The 19,078-nt window shown below is 36.2% G+C and overlaps 1 protein-coding gene across 1 annotated transcript in view; it reads left to right on the plus strand.

Annotated features, from left to right (window-relative positions):
• Positions 1-19,078, plus strand: part of PALLD (palladin, cytoskeletal associated protein) — a 185,042-nt gene that overhangs the window by 59,088 nt on the left and 106,876 nt on the right. Inside the window, 8 exon segments of the mRNA XM_054165940.1 lie at positions 1,557-1,735; positions 3,344-3,410; positions 4,014-4,119; positions 5,008-5,082; positions 7,117-7,258; positions 7,572-7,595; positions 16,236-16,355; positions 17,184-17,517. Of these exon segments, the coding sequence (XP_054021915.1) occupies positions 1,557-1,735; positions 3,344-3,410; positions 4,014-4,119; positions 5,008-5,082; positions 7,117-7,258; positions 7,572-7,595; positions 16,236-16,355; positions 17,184-17,517 (1,047 nt within the window).

The following is a 19,078-nucleotide window of genomic DNA, read 5'->3' on the forward strand; positions in this document are numbered from 1 at the left end:
ATAAGCATGAAATCTCAAGTATTACAGCCCTCATTGATTGTTATTGTGTGGGTATCTATCATCCTGTAGTGTTGCAGAGTTTTCCTAAATAGGTAGAGAGGTTCTGTAACTCTTTGGAGAGTTACTTTGTTTTGGAGAGCAGGGGAAAGTCAACTGATGGAGGGAGGGGGTGATGTTTTATTCTGAAGCATTACTGAAATGTAACTGTAAAAATTCTCTCATAAACATAGAATTATAGAACGGTTTAGGCTGGAAGGAATCTTAAAGATCATCTAGTTTAAAGGCCCCCACACACACACTATGGGCAGGGATGCTTTCCACTAGATAAGGTTGCTGAAAGCCCCATCCATCCTGGACTTGAGCACTTCAAGGGATGGGGCATCCACAGCTTCTCTGGGGAACTTGTTCAATTGTCCCACCACCCTCACAGTGAATAATTTCTTCCTTGTATCTAATCTAAATCTACTGTCTTTGTTTGAAACCATTAATCCTCGTCTTACTACTAAACTCTCTGGTAGAGTTCCTCTTCTTCTTTTTTTTCAGGCCCCCTTTAAAGTCCTGGAAGGCTGCTAAAACATCTTCCTGGAGCCTTCTTTTATCAAGATCAAGCAACCCCAGCTCTCTTAGCCTACCCTCATATGAGAGGTGCTCCAGCCCACTCATCATTTTCATGGCCCGCCTCTGTGCTTGCTCTAACAGCTCCATGTTCCTTCTATGCTGGAGGCCTCAAATTAAAGGAAAAATATTTTTTTTTTTTAAAAAAAAAGTGGCAATTTTAAGTCTTTAAACATCATTTTTGAAAATACTGTAATCTTTAAATTTTAATTGACTTTCAAATTCCCATGGTTACATTTATTTATGTATTTTAAATGAAAAATGTATGGGGGAAAGAAAATGACTGATCACTTTTGAAGCTTGCTGTCAAGAATTACTCAGTTTGTCTTTATCCTCAGAACAACAAGGTTTGAATTTTAAGGTGGCACAGGAAGAAGGAAAGGAGGGCAGAGAGAACATGCAAAAATGTAGATTAGGATTATGGGGTAAAAGGAAGGGAAGGAAGAGTGATTAAGATCAGACAGCATTTATATGGCTGCAGTTTAGAAATAGTTGGCCAAATTGTTTTTCAGGATATAGTGCAAATTTGAGAACAGAAGGCTGTTCCTTTAGTGACTCACCAATTTACCATGCCTTGCAAAAATGCGTAGCAGCCCCTTTATAAAAACAGTCATCCACTTCTTGCACACAATGGACTGTCAGAGATATGGATAAATCAGGGAAATACAAAAAGTATTCATTCTCCCAAAACACAGCAGAGAATAGTTGTAGATGTGTACAATTTTCTTAGCATTCAGAAATGTCTCCTTAGCTTTCAAACAAAGTCTATTCCAGCAAATGATTTCTTTGTGAATGCCTTTAAACACTTCAAAGCACCATGCGCTCATTTCAGTAGCAATTTAGATTTTTGCAGCAGGGTGTAATGCCTTCTTGTGTGAGATGAGCTTGAACAAATCTTTCATGTTCTTTTATTTGTCTTTCCAAATACGTGTGGGCTGCAGATGGTTCTGTGAAGGAAAAGAACTCCAGGATACCCCTGACATTCAGATCCATTCTGGAAGTGAAGGACTTCATTCACTAATTATAGCAGAAGCCTTTGAAGACGACACTGGACGCTATACTTGTCTGGCTACAAATTCCATTGGCTCAGATAGTACGTCAGCTGAAATATTCATTGAAGGTAGGAGGGGAAATAACAAGGTACTTGACACATACGGGAAAAGATAACTAAGATGAAGTTTACTTTTGGTTCTGTATGTTAAGACTACATTTGTCTTGATGGTATTTTTATGATGCTCCTCTGCTTCCCTTTAATGTGACACATTCTGAACATCACAGGAACATCCCAGAATGGGTACAAATAGGACAAAGAATAGAAAAGGAGGAACAAGCAGAGCTTTTGACATATGGTTAGCTTTTAAGTAGTACCTTCTGCAAATCAAAGTACCAATAATTACTTTCATGATAGCAGTAATCCTTGTCTTAGTTCTCAATTTCTTTCCACTGCAATTAAATGTGATTGCCTCAAATGTGTCTTCTTCAGTCATGGGTAAATGTATTACAACTCTTCAAATTTAGCACACCAACTTTAAGTCAGGTTAAAAGTTAGTCATACTGGTTTTGTCCAGAATCTGGTGTTCATTTTGATATTTACTGTTAAATAATTTAATATTTTCATGTTTTTCTTATCTGTCTTTTAATTCATATGTCTTTCAAACATTTTTATAATAAATGTTTTTTAGCAGTTTTGTCACTCATTAAGTGGTTCATTTGAAACACAAAAAATTCATATAAAAAATTCTGATAACTCTGAATTCAGTAGCTTTTGGTTAACAAAACAATAAGCTTTTCGCTATAAACTAGCTAAATCATGTCAGAGGTGACTTTATAGTTTTGGTTTTTTTATTGAGTTTTATGTTATCAGAACTTTTAATAGCAAAATCGCCAAGATTTTTGTGAATCTTGGGGATTCTAGTAAGAATTTTCTTCACAAAAGTTAGCATGACTTCAGAAATAATCAGTCTACACTGTAATATGTGTATTGATTATGAATTGCTTATGATTTGTAATTGCAAATACAGCTATCAATATATATACTCAAATCCTTTGAGGAATAGTAACTACTGCATAAATGTCTAGAATAAACATTGTGTAAAGTACCATTTGTTAAGAAAAATTAGGACACCAAGAATAAATGATTTTACACTTGTTTGAGTTCAGGATATTGCCAAACACAAACATTTCATCAAGACTTCCACTGTCAAGAAGTGCCAGTACATAAATGTTATGTATAGGTTAATACAAATAATCTGAACTGTGGAGATCATGGGTAGCAAGTTTAGTGTGAAAACATCTTCCTATATTGAGTTGCTCGTACTCAAGTTCAAAGATTTGCTGTTTGTGTATAAACCACAAATGTTTGTCAGACTCTAAGTTTTAACATTCAAGTAAATACAATTATATATTTCCAGCAGAGAATTAGTAGTGAGCTTTTCCCCACCCCACCCCCCTCTTTTTTTGGCCTTTTTTGCTTCAATATGAAGGAAGACATCTAAAAGCTTAAGGAAAAGAGTTTGCAATTGAATTGCCATGTTTTCTGTAATGGTCTGAAGTACATGATTACACTCTTTCATCAGACAAGACAATAGGCAGCAGTTTATTACAGAGTGTTCACAACTCTTGAAGTGAATGGCAAAGGTGGCACAACTTGGTTGGGGGGGAGTTTAATGTCAGTATTAAATAAATCAGTAAAAGGGTATGAGATTATCAAAAATATTTTCTTTTCCAGGTGCCAGTTCCACAGATTCAGAGACTGAAAGTTTAAGTTTCAAATCAAAATCTGGAGCTATGCCACAGTAAGTATGCAAAGTCAAACCAATGCTGTGTAAATGTTCTTAATAAGGGGCACTGGAAAATCTTCAATGGTTTTAGGTATGAATAAGCACCTGGAGCATATTCATGCATGTTTTCTCATTTCTCCTGCTGTCATGTGATATAAATGTGTAGTAATATAATTCTAGTTTGTATTAATATGCTTGTTCTGTCAAAGAAGTCTTACCCTGCCAACTCTTTTTGGCATCATCTTTTCACATTCAGAAGTAGTTTTAGGTTAACCAAGACTTCATTTGTAATCACACAGACTTGTGCCTCCAAAAAAGCATGCAGAGGCCTACAATTAAAGAAATAAAATACACTTAGTTTGTATCTTAAGTCAAGACTTTTTTTAGGGGATGTTGTGGTAGTTTTAGGCTATGCCTTCAAAATTTTTCAAAGATGTGAAAGAGTAAATTAGCCAAAGATTATGTTCTACCCAAGTTTCCTCCAAAGTTGATTTCTTTCAGCTTGATAATGACATATTTAAAGTTACAGAAAATACATAATGTCTTATCAGTTACAGATTAGCAGTTACTGATTTCAGATCTTATCAACTGCTTGCTATTTTTCTGGTTTTTTTTCAGGGCCCAAAAGAAAACCACATCTGTTTCCTTAACAATAGGATCTTCAACCCCAAAATCTGGAGTCACTACAGCTGTAATTCAACCTATCTCTGTGCCCAGTCAGCAGGTATTCTTATGTATTAATTTTTGAATTAGTAAAAACATTATTTAAAAAAATTCAGAATATGCAAGTCTTGAAAAAGTCTGTCATTTTGAGGTATTATATTCCTGAAGCATAAAATTATGATACATTAAGAATTATTTTTTTCCAAATATTAAGTATATATCTAGTGAATAGGATATAAAAGCAGTAGATTCTTAGACAGTGTATACCAGTGCAGTACCTATGTGAGATCTGGTGATATTGAAAATTACTGAGTATATCACTTAAGAGTGACTTGGCCCAATTCCAGAAGAATATAATACAAGCTGATGCCTACAATGTTTTTTTAGGAAAAGGTTTAGATTTTATTATGAAATTAATTAATTATTTTAGAGAAAATTAAATTTTACTGTTCATTAGTTTATGCTGTTTTAAAACCACTGTGGGTGATTTAGACTTTGCACATAGATCCTCAATTGTAAATTAAAATCTTTGTTAAACTGTTCATGGTAAATTCCTTTCCTTTCCTTTGGCTCACTCTCATAAGACTTTAGATAACTGCATTTATTCATTACTACATAAATTAAGGGATGTAATAACAGGGGAGGCAAAAATGCTTCAGTGCAAATGACTTACTTGAATGACGTTAATAGGAGTCAAGCCCTCAAAATACTTCAAGGAAAAGACTGGATACAACATTCACATGAGAAGTACAGAAACTCTAGAGCTTGCATTTTTATCTCACAAACATTACAGACGTCAAACAATGATGTCACTCAAAAAGCTTGCTAGAAGAGGCATAAAATAATCGGTCTGTACATTTGAGAGCTCCACTATTGCATAGATGTATTTGGGCCGTATTATTGAAACCAATATTCTTTCTATTTATGGCATTGTTGCATTGCTTTGCAGGTTCAAAGCCCTACTTCATACCTGCACCGTGTCGATGGACCTAAGCCTGCATATTCTGCACCCATTTTCACAAAGGTATAGTGTATACATCATGATTTTTATATTATACTTCTACTGTCCAGTAGGAAATATCAAAATTCTATACCTTAATGCAGGAATGTTAAACTTCTACAGTTTTTATAATCCTTGTCAGTATTAGGGACTTCCTAAGAAAATACTTCTTCATTGCAACAAAGAAGTTCTTATGCCGTTTACCCTATTAAAATCACCAGTGGAATCGTGTGAGTATCCTGCATGTGTCTTATGTTGTCCTTCATTGAGAAATCTTTGTAAAGCAAAGCAAGGCATGTGAAACTTACACACCATAATCACCACAAAGCCTCATTCACGATAATTTGTCTACTGACAAGAACAAATAACACTTTGCTTTGCTTTAGAAAAAAATCCATGCTTTGACTTTGCTTTAGAAAAAAATCCATGTAGCTGTGTTAGTTGAAAAAGCAGTTCAGATCTTCTTCATTGGAATATCTTGTAAAATGTAAGGCATGGATTTGATAGAAGTTAAACTTTGATTCAGTTATTCTAAAGTAGTTTTTAAGCTAGTGTCTATTTTCACACTCATCCCAAATGAAAGTTTAGAACTGGGAATTAGGTAACAGCAAAAAGAACAGTATATTTCCCAAATCTCTAAACCACAACTTTAACAGAAAATAGGATTTTTGTTTTGCCTTCAAAACAGAATTTCTACACAAGTGACTATTATTTAGTCACCATTAGCTGAAGTCAAAATGAAGAAGGTATTTCTGGTTATTGCTTTAGAAAAACAGTTGACTCAGATGATATGGAACAGCAAGTAGTTTTGCTGAGAGATTCATAAGACTAAGCCCTGTTGTTCACAACTGTCTAGCCTGGCCCCATCATATTCCTTTCTCACATCAGAAAAGCTCTGATTCTGTCTCTCATATTACAGGTATCATAGGAGAGTGAATAGTTGAGGTGTAGTAGTTGAGGGGTAGACAGTGGGGTTTCTGCAAGGTAGGGAGACAGTCATCTTCCCAGTAAGAGTGGGAAACAGGAGAAATCCAGTCATTATTCAGAAATGACCAAAGCAATCAAAACTGCTCTAATCCTTCCCAGTCTTCATATCTTTTGTCCCTGAAATCCAATATTAACTGGCTTAAGCTATCTGGCATTTACCAAACTAGAACAACATTAATTACTGAAGAAATAAACCACATACGAACAACAACAAATACACTTACTCAGATTCCTGGCACAAATTTCTTTCTATACAAACTTCAGGGAACAACCTAAAATTTTTTAGGTTTCCATGTGACAGAATTCTTATGGTTTTGATTAACTAGAGAGCTATTAATAGTAACAAGGGGTAATTTTGATCTTAGACCTGGCTTCAAGTGCCTAAAATTTTATTAATAAACTAAAAAGTGAATGAGACAGCTAGTACAGTTAAAAAGACTCTTTGATTTATAATCTTAAGATGGATAACAAAGGCAAAAAGAGTGGCTGTCTTCTGTCCATTCTGTTATGTAAAGTACTGTGATCATCCTCTTTCACCCCTTATTCATCAAAAGTTTAGACTCTTCCTGAATTTTTCAGATGTCTATACAAATTTATTACAGCAGTAACACTGTCTCAGAAGTTATCCATGCACAATCTGATATAGCCTAATCATATTTGTGCCATCTAATTTTGCCTGATTGGTTTTGAATGGCAACTCCACATGCTAGAGGTTGACCAGAAAACAGCACAGGACCAAATCAATCAACATGTAGCTACCTATAGAATTTTACACTGTGAGGAAGGACAGGAAAATGAAAGGTCAGACTGCACCCATCTGTTTGGGATGGTCTGAAGAATTACGTACTTTTACACCTTTTCCATTTTCAGTCATATTTAAATTGCATTTGAAAATAACCTATTCAATCATTTTTAACTGTGTAGCTGATATAACAGCTCACAGAAAATGTCTATTGAAAAAAAATGTTACGACACAATAAAATAAAGTTAAAATACAAAAGGAAGAAAATGTTGGGTTTTTTTCAAGAACATAAAATGCTTCTTTTTAATTTACATTGTGATTGTTTTTAGGATCTACAAAACTCCATGGCATCTGAGGGACAAGTTGTGGTACTGGAATGCAGGGTCAGAGGATCCCCTCCTATTCATGTTAAGTGGTTTCGACAGGGTGTTGAAATACAAGATTCTCCAGACTTCAGAATTCTCCAGAAAAGTAAGGCAATAATCTGAAGTGGCTACTTTTGATACAAGACAGGGAAAGATCATTAAATTAGTCTGTCAGTATAGAGTTTTTGATGGAGTCCTCTCTTCCTCACATTTCAGTGTTTAGAATAGCTAGAAGTAATGACTGAAGTACTACCAACAGAAAATTTAATCTTTGTTATTTTGCAGTGTGTCTGCACAGAGTCTGTGCTTGTCTACAGTATTTCGGTATAATATGTTAATTTGATATACTGCTGTTTATTACTGTCATCTCTAATACCATCTTTCTTGTTTATTTCTCCTCCTTATGATGTGATATGCAGAGCCACGGTCTGCAACTGAACCTGGTAAGAATCGTATGTAAAAATAATCTCGTGATTCACTGGCTCTTTGAGTTTGTACTGACTCCATAAATAGAAATGTGTTTCTGCTGAGCGCTGGTAATATGAAACCCCCTTAAAGACAATGTTACTTTATTACACCTTTCGTACTCTACACTGTCCTTTACATCAATTGCTTTATTAGTTAAACAGTAAATTCCATTTAGACCAGCAAGGAGAGTCTCACAGATTAAACTCTCAAGAAAACTTCATTCACAGAAGAGAAGTAATTTGCTTGTTACTGAGGAAAAAACAAATCCCACAAAATTCCATTACCCAAACTGTACTCGTAAGAGTTTCATAACACCCAACCACTAAATGCTAGTTTTGCCAGTCTAACTTGGCAGTTGTGAAGTATCTTGAAAGAAAAAGCTGATCTTAAAAAACAAGGGCACATTGAATTTTTCTAGCCTATTTATAAAATAAAAGTCCTGGATTTCGGAAAGCAAAAACCGCTCTTCCAACTACAGGTTTTCTTGGTTTGTTTCGTCTTCCCATTGTACATGATTATATTCTGGGGTAGTTTTGTGCATAGTAAGTGGATGCAAACATTTGTTCTTTAATTAGAGGACACAGTCTCAGGCTGCGCCAGGGCAGGTTTAGGTTGGATGTTAGGAAAAAGTTCGAGAGAGAGAGAGTGATTGCCCATTGGAATGGGCTGCCTGGGGAGGTGGTGGAGTCGCTGTCATTGGAGGTTTTCAGGAGAAGACTTGATGGGGTGCTTGGTGCCATGGGTTAGTTGTTTAGGTGGGTTGGATTGGTTGATGGGTTGGACGCGATGATCTTGAAGGTCTCTTCCAACCTGGTTTATTCTATGTATATGTATTCTATGTATTCTATGTTTCTAAGTCAAACATATAGTAGAGAAGACAGTGATACTGCCTGAGCCTTGCTTTAAGAGAGTGCTTGTGTTTGAATACACCTGAATTTGGAGGCAGTTTTAATTATGGAGTAGAACAATGAAACAGAAAAAATTTCTCTCCAAGGCCTGGGTATCCTCAAAGAGTGCTTCTGAAATAAGGACCTTAGCAGTTGTAGCAGGGGGGTGCATTTTAAACTTGTAGTGGTCAAATTGGTAGTCTTTGTCTGCAGGAAGAAAAGACTTGGCAGCTGAGTGATGTTTATAAAGTAACAGTGTGGCTATGAGGATACAGACTAGGAAAAAGTAGTCAAGGATTAATCCTAAGAGAAATGCAGCTTTCTCTGACTTCGCATGGAATGGAGAAAGGGAAAAGCTTCATCTTGGCAGGTTTTGTTGTTGTTGTTGGTTGTTTTTTGTTGTGGATTTTTTGGTCAGTTATTCACTAATTTTCTTACTGCTTCACAAAATTACTAGATACCTATTTTACTTCATTATCATAATACATATACATATTGCACACACACCTGCATGCTCTGACAGTTTATGTTATTAATTGTAGTGTACAGCATCATCACATCTAGTAACAGCTAATACGTAATACATGTGACTGAATTATTTGCTTTATGGAGGCTTGAAATGTGAGCCACATGAAAGAAAGGCGAGCACAGGGAAATCAAATTAACCTCTAATGAGAAGCTAAAACACGTCCAAGTGCTCCTTATTAGCACTTGGACGTAAACTTGGATTGCAGTAAACTACTTGGGCAGTTTATAATCACAATCCGAACTTTAGGGTTTAAAAATTGTAACTTTCAATTCAAAACTGTTTGAAGATAGTTCTAATATCCTTATAAACCCTTTGGAACATTCTTGGAACATTCCCCTGTAATATATATTACAAAATAAGTCTTTTGATTTAGCTGGTTTCTTGATATCTTTAAAAAAGAAATCAGAATGGATCCTCACATTGTTGGTGCATTTCACAGTTTTCACAGGTACAGCAAAGGTATTTAAGATCAAGTTATCTCATACCACTCTCAAGGTAGTGGGCACGGCAAGAGTATGAAGGCATCTCAAAATGCTATTGGAGTATCTGCATTGTTGCAGTTTAATAGGCATAATGGTAGTGAATGCCTGACATCAATCTCCTTTTTTTTATTTTGGAGTCTTTTTTTCTGTGCTTGTAATTTCATCCTAATATATATAAGCATGTCCCTGCTACCCAGAACTATGACAGAGTTGTGCTTTGGTGTTTTGTTCTCCCTGGATTCATTGAGATAAATACTTTCCCTATAAGATTTGAGCATGTATTATTTCCCACTAAGCCCTATTAAATAATGTGCAGTGTCTTATTCTCCAGTAGAATTAATGACAGTATGCTTATTGGCTCATTTCTGTAGGAACTAACTCTGTGTATGGAAAGGGAGTGTAAGTAAGTTTGGGTAAAATGTAATTATTTCCTTTTGGCATAAATGATAAGCAGCAGGGGGTTTATTAATAGTAATATTGGTAACAAGTAACTCTGTTTTTTTGGATGTAATGAAGGCTGTTGTTTTTTTCTACAAGAAGAAGCCAGGTGCATACCAGAAATGTAATAATTACAGCATGGGTATGTTATGTAATTCATACACTAAAAAGCCAGACAAAACAATGCCTGCAGAGGAAATTGTTCATAGGCAAGCATGCAACTGCTATTCAGTGTTGATGCTGAATATCTGTGCAAGATGGCAGGGAAACCAACATGCCTGTGCTGCATGAGTATTCAGAATTTTGAAAGATGGTGATGATTTCTAAAATTTTTTTCAAGTCTGTAACTGCCATGGAATTTTGCATAAATTACAACAAATTTAGTCTGATTTTAATTGCTGGCTGCCAAAGTCCAAATGTCAATAAACACTTTATAGTGCTCAAAAACATTTGTTATCCCTTGCTAGGTCATTACTCACACAGATGAAATATTAAGATGCAGGGAGCCAGGGCTTGGGGGGATTGGGTCACTACTTTTTGGGGGTACATTCTATCTACCCTAATGTGTTTTGCACTCCTTTTACTGTCTAGACAGAAATCAGTTTGCATCACAAATCTCTCCAGACTGCTTTGTGAATTAATAGGTAGTCAGATTACTTAAAGCCAACATCACAGTTTGTCAAATTACCTGCTCTGTATTTCTTTCTTGGACGTTTTGGCTATATATACTCATTGAATCTTTCAAAGAACAGGCTGCCTGAGGATGAAAAATCCCATGGAGTCATTTGCCAGCTGTTGATATTTTGACCATTACTCAGCTGTCTGGAGGCAGCCACAAACTGTATTGAATTACATTAAACCAATTGTCTAATGGCATGGAAGAAGAAAACTATATGAAGTAATTTTTCTTAAATTGCCAGGAAATTGCCACATGTACATGCTTTTTTTCCTGAGCACAATACTGTGTATGCTCACCAAAACCATCTCAAAAGATAGTCATCACTTGTCTTGGATTGTGTTTTCTTGTTCCGTTTGCCTGCAGTGTTCCAGTTGCAACTCCGTAAGTAATTCCCTTGGAAAACTACCCCTTGTTTTGACATAATGTTTGAAACTGGAAATACAGGGTAAATGTTACAGAAATCCTTACTGCCTCCTCACCAAAAAAAAACCCAAAACCAAACCACCAAACAGCTTTCTGACAGCTGATGAAGTTCAAAACACAGAAACTTCAGCATGCATGTTGAATCCTTGCATTTTTCAGTGAAAACAAGAATTCTGACTGAGAGTCTGACTCCTTCTCACTGCTGAGCAGCAAAGAAGGACTTGAAGAGAGCAATTTCCAATGAGCCAAATGAAGATTAAAAAAATGAAAATACGCTAAAATTATTCTTCTCTCAAGGTGATCTGATCAACATATGCTCCATTACTTGTCAATTACATTTTTCAGTTGTACTCTGCCTCCCAGGGTACCTACAGAATTCTTGTCCTGTTGGTCACCCCATGTTGTTGCTGGGTGCCATTAAAAAACATGGAGTGAAAGACCTCCAGGAGGTCCAGAAGGGCTCAGGGATGGACTGGAAATGGCAAATTGTTTATTCTATCCCATAATTCTGCTATCTCTTTATAAGCAAACTGTACTGTTAACTCACTTTCTTTTCTCTCTCCTCTCTCCTCCTGGGTTCTTATCAGACATGGGGGATATTTTGGGTCTCACTGCGGCCTTCGGAGGCCTGGGTTATTTTTGTGTGCAATTGTGGCCTAATGTAGGGGACATATGTCAGGGGCGAAAAGTACTAAGGCCTATGTCTTGAGGCATGGATGATCGGGGAAATTTTTCTTGGGATATAGAAGATAGTGTGTATTTCTGTATTATGTATTATGGATTGAAGTATTCTGTATTCTGTATTTACTTTTAGATTCAATGCTGTGTTTTTCTCCAATTCTGTGAGAGAGGTTTATTTTGTCCTCCTTAGGGGAGTGAAATAAGATTCTCACTCTTTAAACCAAGATACCCCATCTTAAGTCTGACTGCTACATGTGGTCTTGTTGATACTTCCAAATTCAAAGTAAACTTCTGATCTTTTATTTATTATGTGATTTTTACTCTTTTATTTTATATTGGTGATGTTCCTCTTCAGTTGTACACATTAAAGCTTATTGGAGTTCATTAATCGTCACAGTTAACATTCCAGATTTTGTTGATTTGAGCTTCAATGTATACACTTGACTCAACATCAGACTAGCCATCTTAGGCATCTGCAGCTTCATAGCTGCCTTACTGTAAGCTTTAGCACAAACTTTTCCTTGACCTCTTCTCAAAACTGAGCACTGCTTTAGGGACCAGAGCCCATGTTGCCATAGCAGTATTCCTGTTTATTATGCCTGAACTGGTTAGATAGCAGCTGTCCCAGGCATTGATTACATATAATACAACCTAGGTTCTGTACCCTAAAACTGCATTGTACAGACCACAACCACATTTGCTGTTCTTTAGTTTTCTTCTCAGTATTTTGCAAGTGTTGTTTGAGATACCTTCAAGCACAGTCAGTTCTGTATATCTTAAAAACTTGTCAATTCATTTCTTGAATGGCATAAAGCCTATTTAAATGAGACAGAACTGCTGCCTGACTGGCTAAGGGTATACACAATAGTGATCATCAGAAACAAGTAAATTGACTACCTTTCTTTTTACTCTTGTTATTGCAGGTTAAGGCATCTATTGGTCTACAATAGTATAACTTATTATGCTCCTCTGCATATTCAGTTGTTCTCTATTTTCACGCTTTTTCCTTTCTCTTTATATAAAAGATGCACAGATACCTAAATGAGGCCTATTGCTTTGTTATTAAACTGTAGTTAAACTTCTGATGGTGAGGAGAACAAGAGGGAGAATGAGAGACAACTTGTCTTGGCAGGGTTGTGTTTGATTGGATTTTTACCAGGAAACCACCACTGTGAGTGCTTGCTGTCTGTGGAGCCAAAAAGTTGGAACTTTAAACCTGCATATACAGGAATAGCTCTCTTCATTGCTTTATAATGAATAACTAGTAATAACAGACCTTACTTATTTCCCAGGACTGTTTGTGCATTACAGTGGAGGAAAATAATGGTCATGTTTGGAGATGAAGGTGCAGATACAAGAACTACTCTGTCTTTAATGTAATACATTGAAACACTCTGAAGTAAACACATTGACAATGATTAAATTTGTCAAAATGCAACAGTTTTCTATCTTACCAGAGATTATACTTCCTAATGGACTCAGGAACAATAAAGGGGAAATATTACTTTGTCAAATGTAATCTTTCTCTCTAAATAACTGACAAAATGGTCAAGTACTTGCATGCCTAAGCATTTTACATGTTTCAGTGAACAGAATGCTTTTGTATTTATTTAGTCAAGTGTTAAATATGTTTTAAGGCCCTGAGAACAGCATTTCAGAGCTGCTTTCTGGAACACATTTTTGTGATGAAATTATTTGCCGGCTGATGATTGCTGAGAAGTAGAACAGACATTATTTATTTCAAATCATCAGATTCTACTAAGCACAGTAACAAAAAGAAATAATTAAGTCAGGATATAAAGCCTGATAAATACTCATACTCGGCACACTATGTATCTGCAGGCCTCTAAAGAATGTTTCTTTTGTCAAAATATCTTATTTCTATGCTTTCCACAGGAGTAAGACTTTTAGCAAGGAGGTAGATGTCAGTGATTCTTGGTTGGGGGGGCACAAAATTAACAATGACAATGCACTGCTTGCATGTGCTTTTTTCCCAAGCTGCCTTTTGATTAGCTCTTGAGAATTTTAATGTTTTCCTTTTAGGCAGTATGCTCATGATTGATCACAGACATATTTTAGTGCATTCATCTGGCTGAGAAGGCTATTTTGAACTCTGATTGTTTTCATCACTAATTTACTTTTTCTTTCAGTGACAAGGATTACTGCAATTTAACATGTATAATTTTCAAGTGTACCACTTCAGTGAACAAACCACATCATGATAAAATCCATGAGAATTCTTTTATCACTGAAAAGCGAAGATCGGCCCTTCTCATGTGATCATTTTAAATACTTTAAAAATGGAAAGAACATTCATTATTCATTAGTTAGATCTGCTGTTTGAAAAGTAGGAATTCTCCTGGTTGTTATACTTTGGAGTACCTTTGCCCTCATTCAAACAGCAGTTCTTGGCATGCTGGGAGTGATTTTCTTCTGCAGTTCTAAAATCTCCAGCTTTCAGAGTTCTGCTGTTAAATGAACAGGAAACTATTGTGCTGTATGTATCATATTTCATCCCCAGAGTCAGTTCAATCCAGGAGTATGCACGTGTGGTTAACAATATAGCTTCAACTGCTTACGACACACCAAGACTCTAAAAAACCCCAATCTCAGTAGTTCAAAACCTAGCTTGTGTTACCCATTACTTTCCTGATAAGACCTTTCATGAGTCATTAATCTTCATCTGGGTCAGATAAGATCCAATGTGCTACAGTATTACTAGACATGCCTCTTGCAGCTACACAGAATGACTGGTTTGTGTTGCCAAGAGAAAAAAAAAAATCATGTTCTGCTGTCTGAAACACAACTCTGTGCCAAATATTTAGTTAGTCATTCATTTTTAGCCCATTTCCAGTACAGGAAATTTTTTGATACATTGTCAATTAAAACTGGATAAATTGCATAACTTTTCTTGTCTGCTGTCTAGAGACAGTAGTCTGCCATTCCACAGTGAAAATTAAGAAAGAAAACAGAGAAGTCTTAGAAAATGTTTTCCTTCTTTAAACTAAAAGAAGTGAATCTCTTCTACTGAATAATTTTCATGTGAAAATGAAGTTTTAAATATTTTTTCCTCAATTTTCAGATTGTTTTTATTAGCTATATTCCATTGATTTTGTGATAATATGTGGGATTCCAAATAAATGTCCAAAATGTAAAATTGTTTGGTTTATAATGAAACTCAATTCTATAAAACTCCCCCACTTTCATTTTGAGAGTAGAAAATGAGTACAAGCAAAAGAAACTCCTAACTTACAATGTGATATTATTCAAATCTAAAATTTTCTAGGGATGTTGAGTAAATACTAGGATTATTTAGCTAAAGTATACTGTCAACTTTTAAAAATGTTAGAATACCACTAAAAGTAGAGATAAAATAAAGTGACTTTTTCTGAAGATTCTGGGAAAAAATAGGTTGTAGACAGGCGGATGTTGGTCTCTTCTCCCAGGCAGCCAGTACCAGAATAAGAGGACACAGTCTCAGGCTGCGCCAGGAGAGGTTTAGGTTGGATGTTAGGAAGAAGTTCTATACAGAGAGAGTGATTGCCCATTGGAATGGGCTGCCTGGGGAGGTGGTGGAGTCACCATCATTGGAGGTGTTCAGGAGGAGACTTGATGGGGTGCTTGGTGCCATGGTGTTGTTGTTTAGGTGGGTTGGATTGGTTGATGGGTTGGACGCGATGATCTTGAAGGTCTCTTCCAACCTGGTTACTTCTATTATATTCTATGCCTAAATAATTTAATATATCCATTATAAATTGATTTAGTTTATTTAGAAAACATTACTGTAAGACCTGACCTGAAAAGTGAATGGTCCAGTCATACAAATTTTCTGACTGAGGCCCTGTTGTAATCAAAGCATGTATCGTAGCATATTGAAGTAAAATGAACAGATTTCAAACAGCCACAGAATATATCTGTATCACAGCACTTGTCAGAGTTGCTGGGAATGATCTTTTGTCCTGTTTTCAATTTATCCATTCTCACTGTTGTTCAGACAGACATTATCTTCCCAAACTCTGCATAAGGGAAATATTTACGGATGCAGAGTTTTTCATTCTGATCAGTTTGAACAAAAAAAAAAAAAAATTCAGAGTGATGACAAAATATTTTCTGATTTTACTGGGAATAGGATTTCATCTGAACTATTGGAAAGGAGGAATGATGTGACATTCATTTAGCTTGCAATTTTTAATTGTGATGTCTCATCGAGTTGTACGAATTAGTACTTTCCTGTGTGCATAAAATGACTGCACAGACTTGAGACTGCAAAATTACTGTTCAAGAGTGGTCTCTTCTGAAAAATTAACTTGATGGATTTATTCATTTTAGATACAAAGTTATTTTCATTAATACCATTTATTATGGAAGCTTTTCTGTAATTCTCACAAGATTTCTTTTCATGAGCACATTCTACCATTCTTCTAACATAAAGTGCAAAAATATTACATGGCACTTAAATAGTTTATAATGCAACCTATTTTTCTGTTTATTTCCAGAAGAGATATGCACTCTTGTAATTGCAGAAACTTTTCCTGAAGATTCAGGACTTTTCACATGCACAGCAACAAATGAACATGGCTCAGTAACAAGCAGTGCCCAACTAATTGTCTGTTCAGGTATGTGACAAAGGGAAAGAGGGATTCTTTTATCGTTGTTCTTAGATACTTTACATGTAAAGTTATCAGTCTGCTTCCTTGTAAAAATGGGCTGCTGTCAGACAGGGGTTTTGTCAGCTTCAGAGCATTCATATAAAGCAAACTGAATATTTTTATTGGCTTGTTTCCTAGTTTAATATTTTTGTTTGTGTAAAATGCATGTGTAAAGTGTCTGCCACAAGCCTGGCAGATTTGTAAACATTAGGGTTCTGAGACTAGATGGCAGCAGAGGCAAAATGAAAGTAGATGAAATTAATGCTCCCACAGGTAGCATATGCCATTTGTAAAAAAAAAAAAAAAAGAAAAAAGAAAAAAAGACCTGCCACAACTGCCACATGCTATGTTCAGTTTTGTAATATATTTGCATGCATACTGTTGCAGAATGCACTAGCATAGCTGCCATTGCAAACATGCCATACATCCTTCAGCACTTTTAAATGAGTTGTTCTCAAATGATGTTGAGACTTCAGGAAGAGGAAATACTGTTTCAGGTGTTGTTTGCCAATCTCAGTTAGTGGCTGGATCCCTGAAAAAGATTTGGAGGGAACCATAAGGTTCATTATTCCATAAGGTCCATTATGGTGGTTGCATGGGGCAGAGTCAGAAAATGAATAGTCAAAGAGGTATCTAATTCACCATAAATTATCAGCAAGAGGTCTAGAAAAATATCTGCACAGACCCAAAGAGATCTCACCTTTAATGAACTGAAAATACAGCATGTATGTACCATGTACTTTGTCAATGGTTTATTGGAGAGATATTCTTTTTGATTTCTTTTATCCAACTCAGAAAGCTTTGGTCAGGAATCACTGACAAGAGAATCGAACAGTGATGATTTCCATCATTTCCCACCACTTCCTCCAGCTGAACATAGCTCTTTGGAGCATCCTCCTAAGAAACACACAGAGACCCACCAAGCAAACAGCACTGAGCTGAAATCTGATGTGGCAGCCCTTCAACTGCAGCTCAATTCAGCTGAGGAAAAAACAAATGGCATCCACCTCATTCATGGAGTTAATGGAATGATTAACAGCAAGCCAAATAGTGATAAATCCGTCCCACCTTCAGCTGTTGTGCTTTCACCCACAAAGGAGCCACCACCTGTGCTTGCCAAACCAAAGCTGTGAGTATTTTTTTGTTTGCTGTTGGGTTTTTTTCCTACAAACTTAATATTGGTTGAAAGCACATTTTTGCCTAGAGCAGTTTAGAGTTAGACAAATAATAGACAATGAATGGTTCCTCCCACTGTGTTTCAGTAATAGCCACTATATCATAGTCTTCCAGCAGCATGGTAGCTTCCAATTCCTCCTGTTTGTTGCCCATGCTGTGTTCATTTGCGTAGAAGCACTTCATCAGGACTGTCAGACATGTCCCCTTTCAATAGAAACACCCCTTAATTCCCTTAATGTCTTTCCTTGATGTTTCCCTGTTGGCTGTTATTACCCTAGTCACTGTACCTGAATTTCAGAGTGGCCTGAGATTCCTTCTTAGTGTTCCTGTTTTGACACTGATTACCCATCTTTATTCTGAATGTTCTTGGGTTTATGTGGTCAACAGATATTCAGATGTATAGTGTATGTATATTTCTTCCATTATGGTTATATATAGCATGTAACTCATTCTGCTGTCAGAGAGATTACAGTGGCTCTGGCTCTTGCCTAACTAAAAATCTTAAAATTAAAAGGTCAAGGAGAGGAGAAATATGTGGAAGAAAATTACCTTATATTAGTGATGATACTTTACTTGTGCAAGAGTGATGCTGTTAACTTATAGCTTGATTTTAGCATTGTGCAAACTCTTTTCCACCTCCTTTGTGAATATTTGTAGTGTAACAAAGGAACTAAAATGCTATTTTATTTGGTTTACAGCAGTAATGAGAACAAATTATTAACGATAAAAATGTGTTTAAGGAAGTATGAAATATGGTCTTCAAGTTTATCAAGGTCATTTGCTTAATTACATATTTTCACAGGATAATTTGCAAAATATAGAAATGCTGGGGTTTAGCAACCATGTCCTGATTGCACAAAAACACCTGCTTGAGGCAGCAAGCCAGGGCTGCCATTCTGCACTCACCACTTTTTACCTTCTGTTGCGCTTTGTCATTCTAAGCAGTCTCTGACAACTGTAGAAGAGAGGAAGGAGTGAAAGTAGAAGACAGTGGTAGAATAACAGTACATATGATGGTGATTGCATGTATGGAAGGGAGGTTGCTGAGAATGTCAACTTATAGATGATATGTAATGTGTAGTAAGCCAGGTGATCTTGTACTCAGCTCATCTGTTGCAAGACCCTTTTGTGAAGAAAAGGACCTATCTGCTCCAGCAGAGGTATAAAAAGTCCTTTTCACTCCATGCTTTCCTTCCCAGAAGTGGCTGCCCTAGATAAATGAAAGAATGCTGAGTAATAGACTTCCCACTGCATAATGATCACTGCTACCTGGGCAAAATTTGTTCTGTTTTCAAATGTAGAGTCAACGTATAAACAGAGGTTAACATTGTATGCAATGATGTGAGTGGGATGCTATTACGTGAATCCTTCTGTTTGCTGATGTCCAAATTGATGACCTTGGAATCCCTAGTGCAATTGTTCTTAAGTCCTGTATTGTACTTGGTGTACAATATAAACCTAGTGCTTGGCCAAAGCCAGCATAAGTCATAAGTGGAAATCTTGCCTTCCCTTCA

The sequence above is a fragment of the Dryobates pubescens genome, chromosome 1 (assembly GCF_014839835.1).
Source record: "Dryobates pubescens isolate bDryPub1 chromosome 1, bDryPub1.pri, whole genome shotgun sequence".
In the NCBI taxonomy this organism is placed as follows: Eukaryota; Metazoa; Chordata; class Aves; order Piciformes; family Picidae; genus Dryobates; species Dryobates pubescens.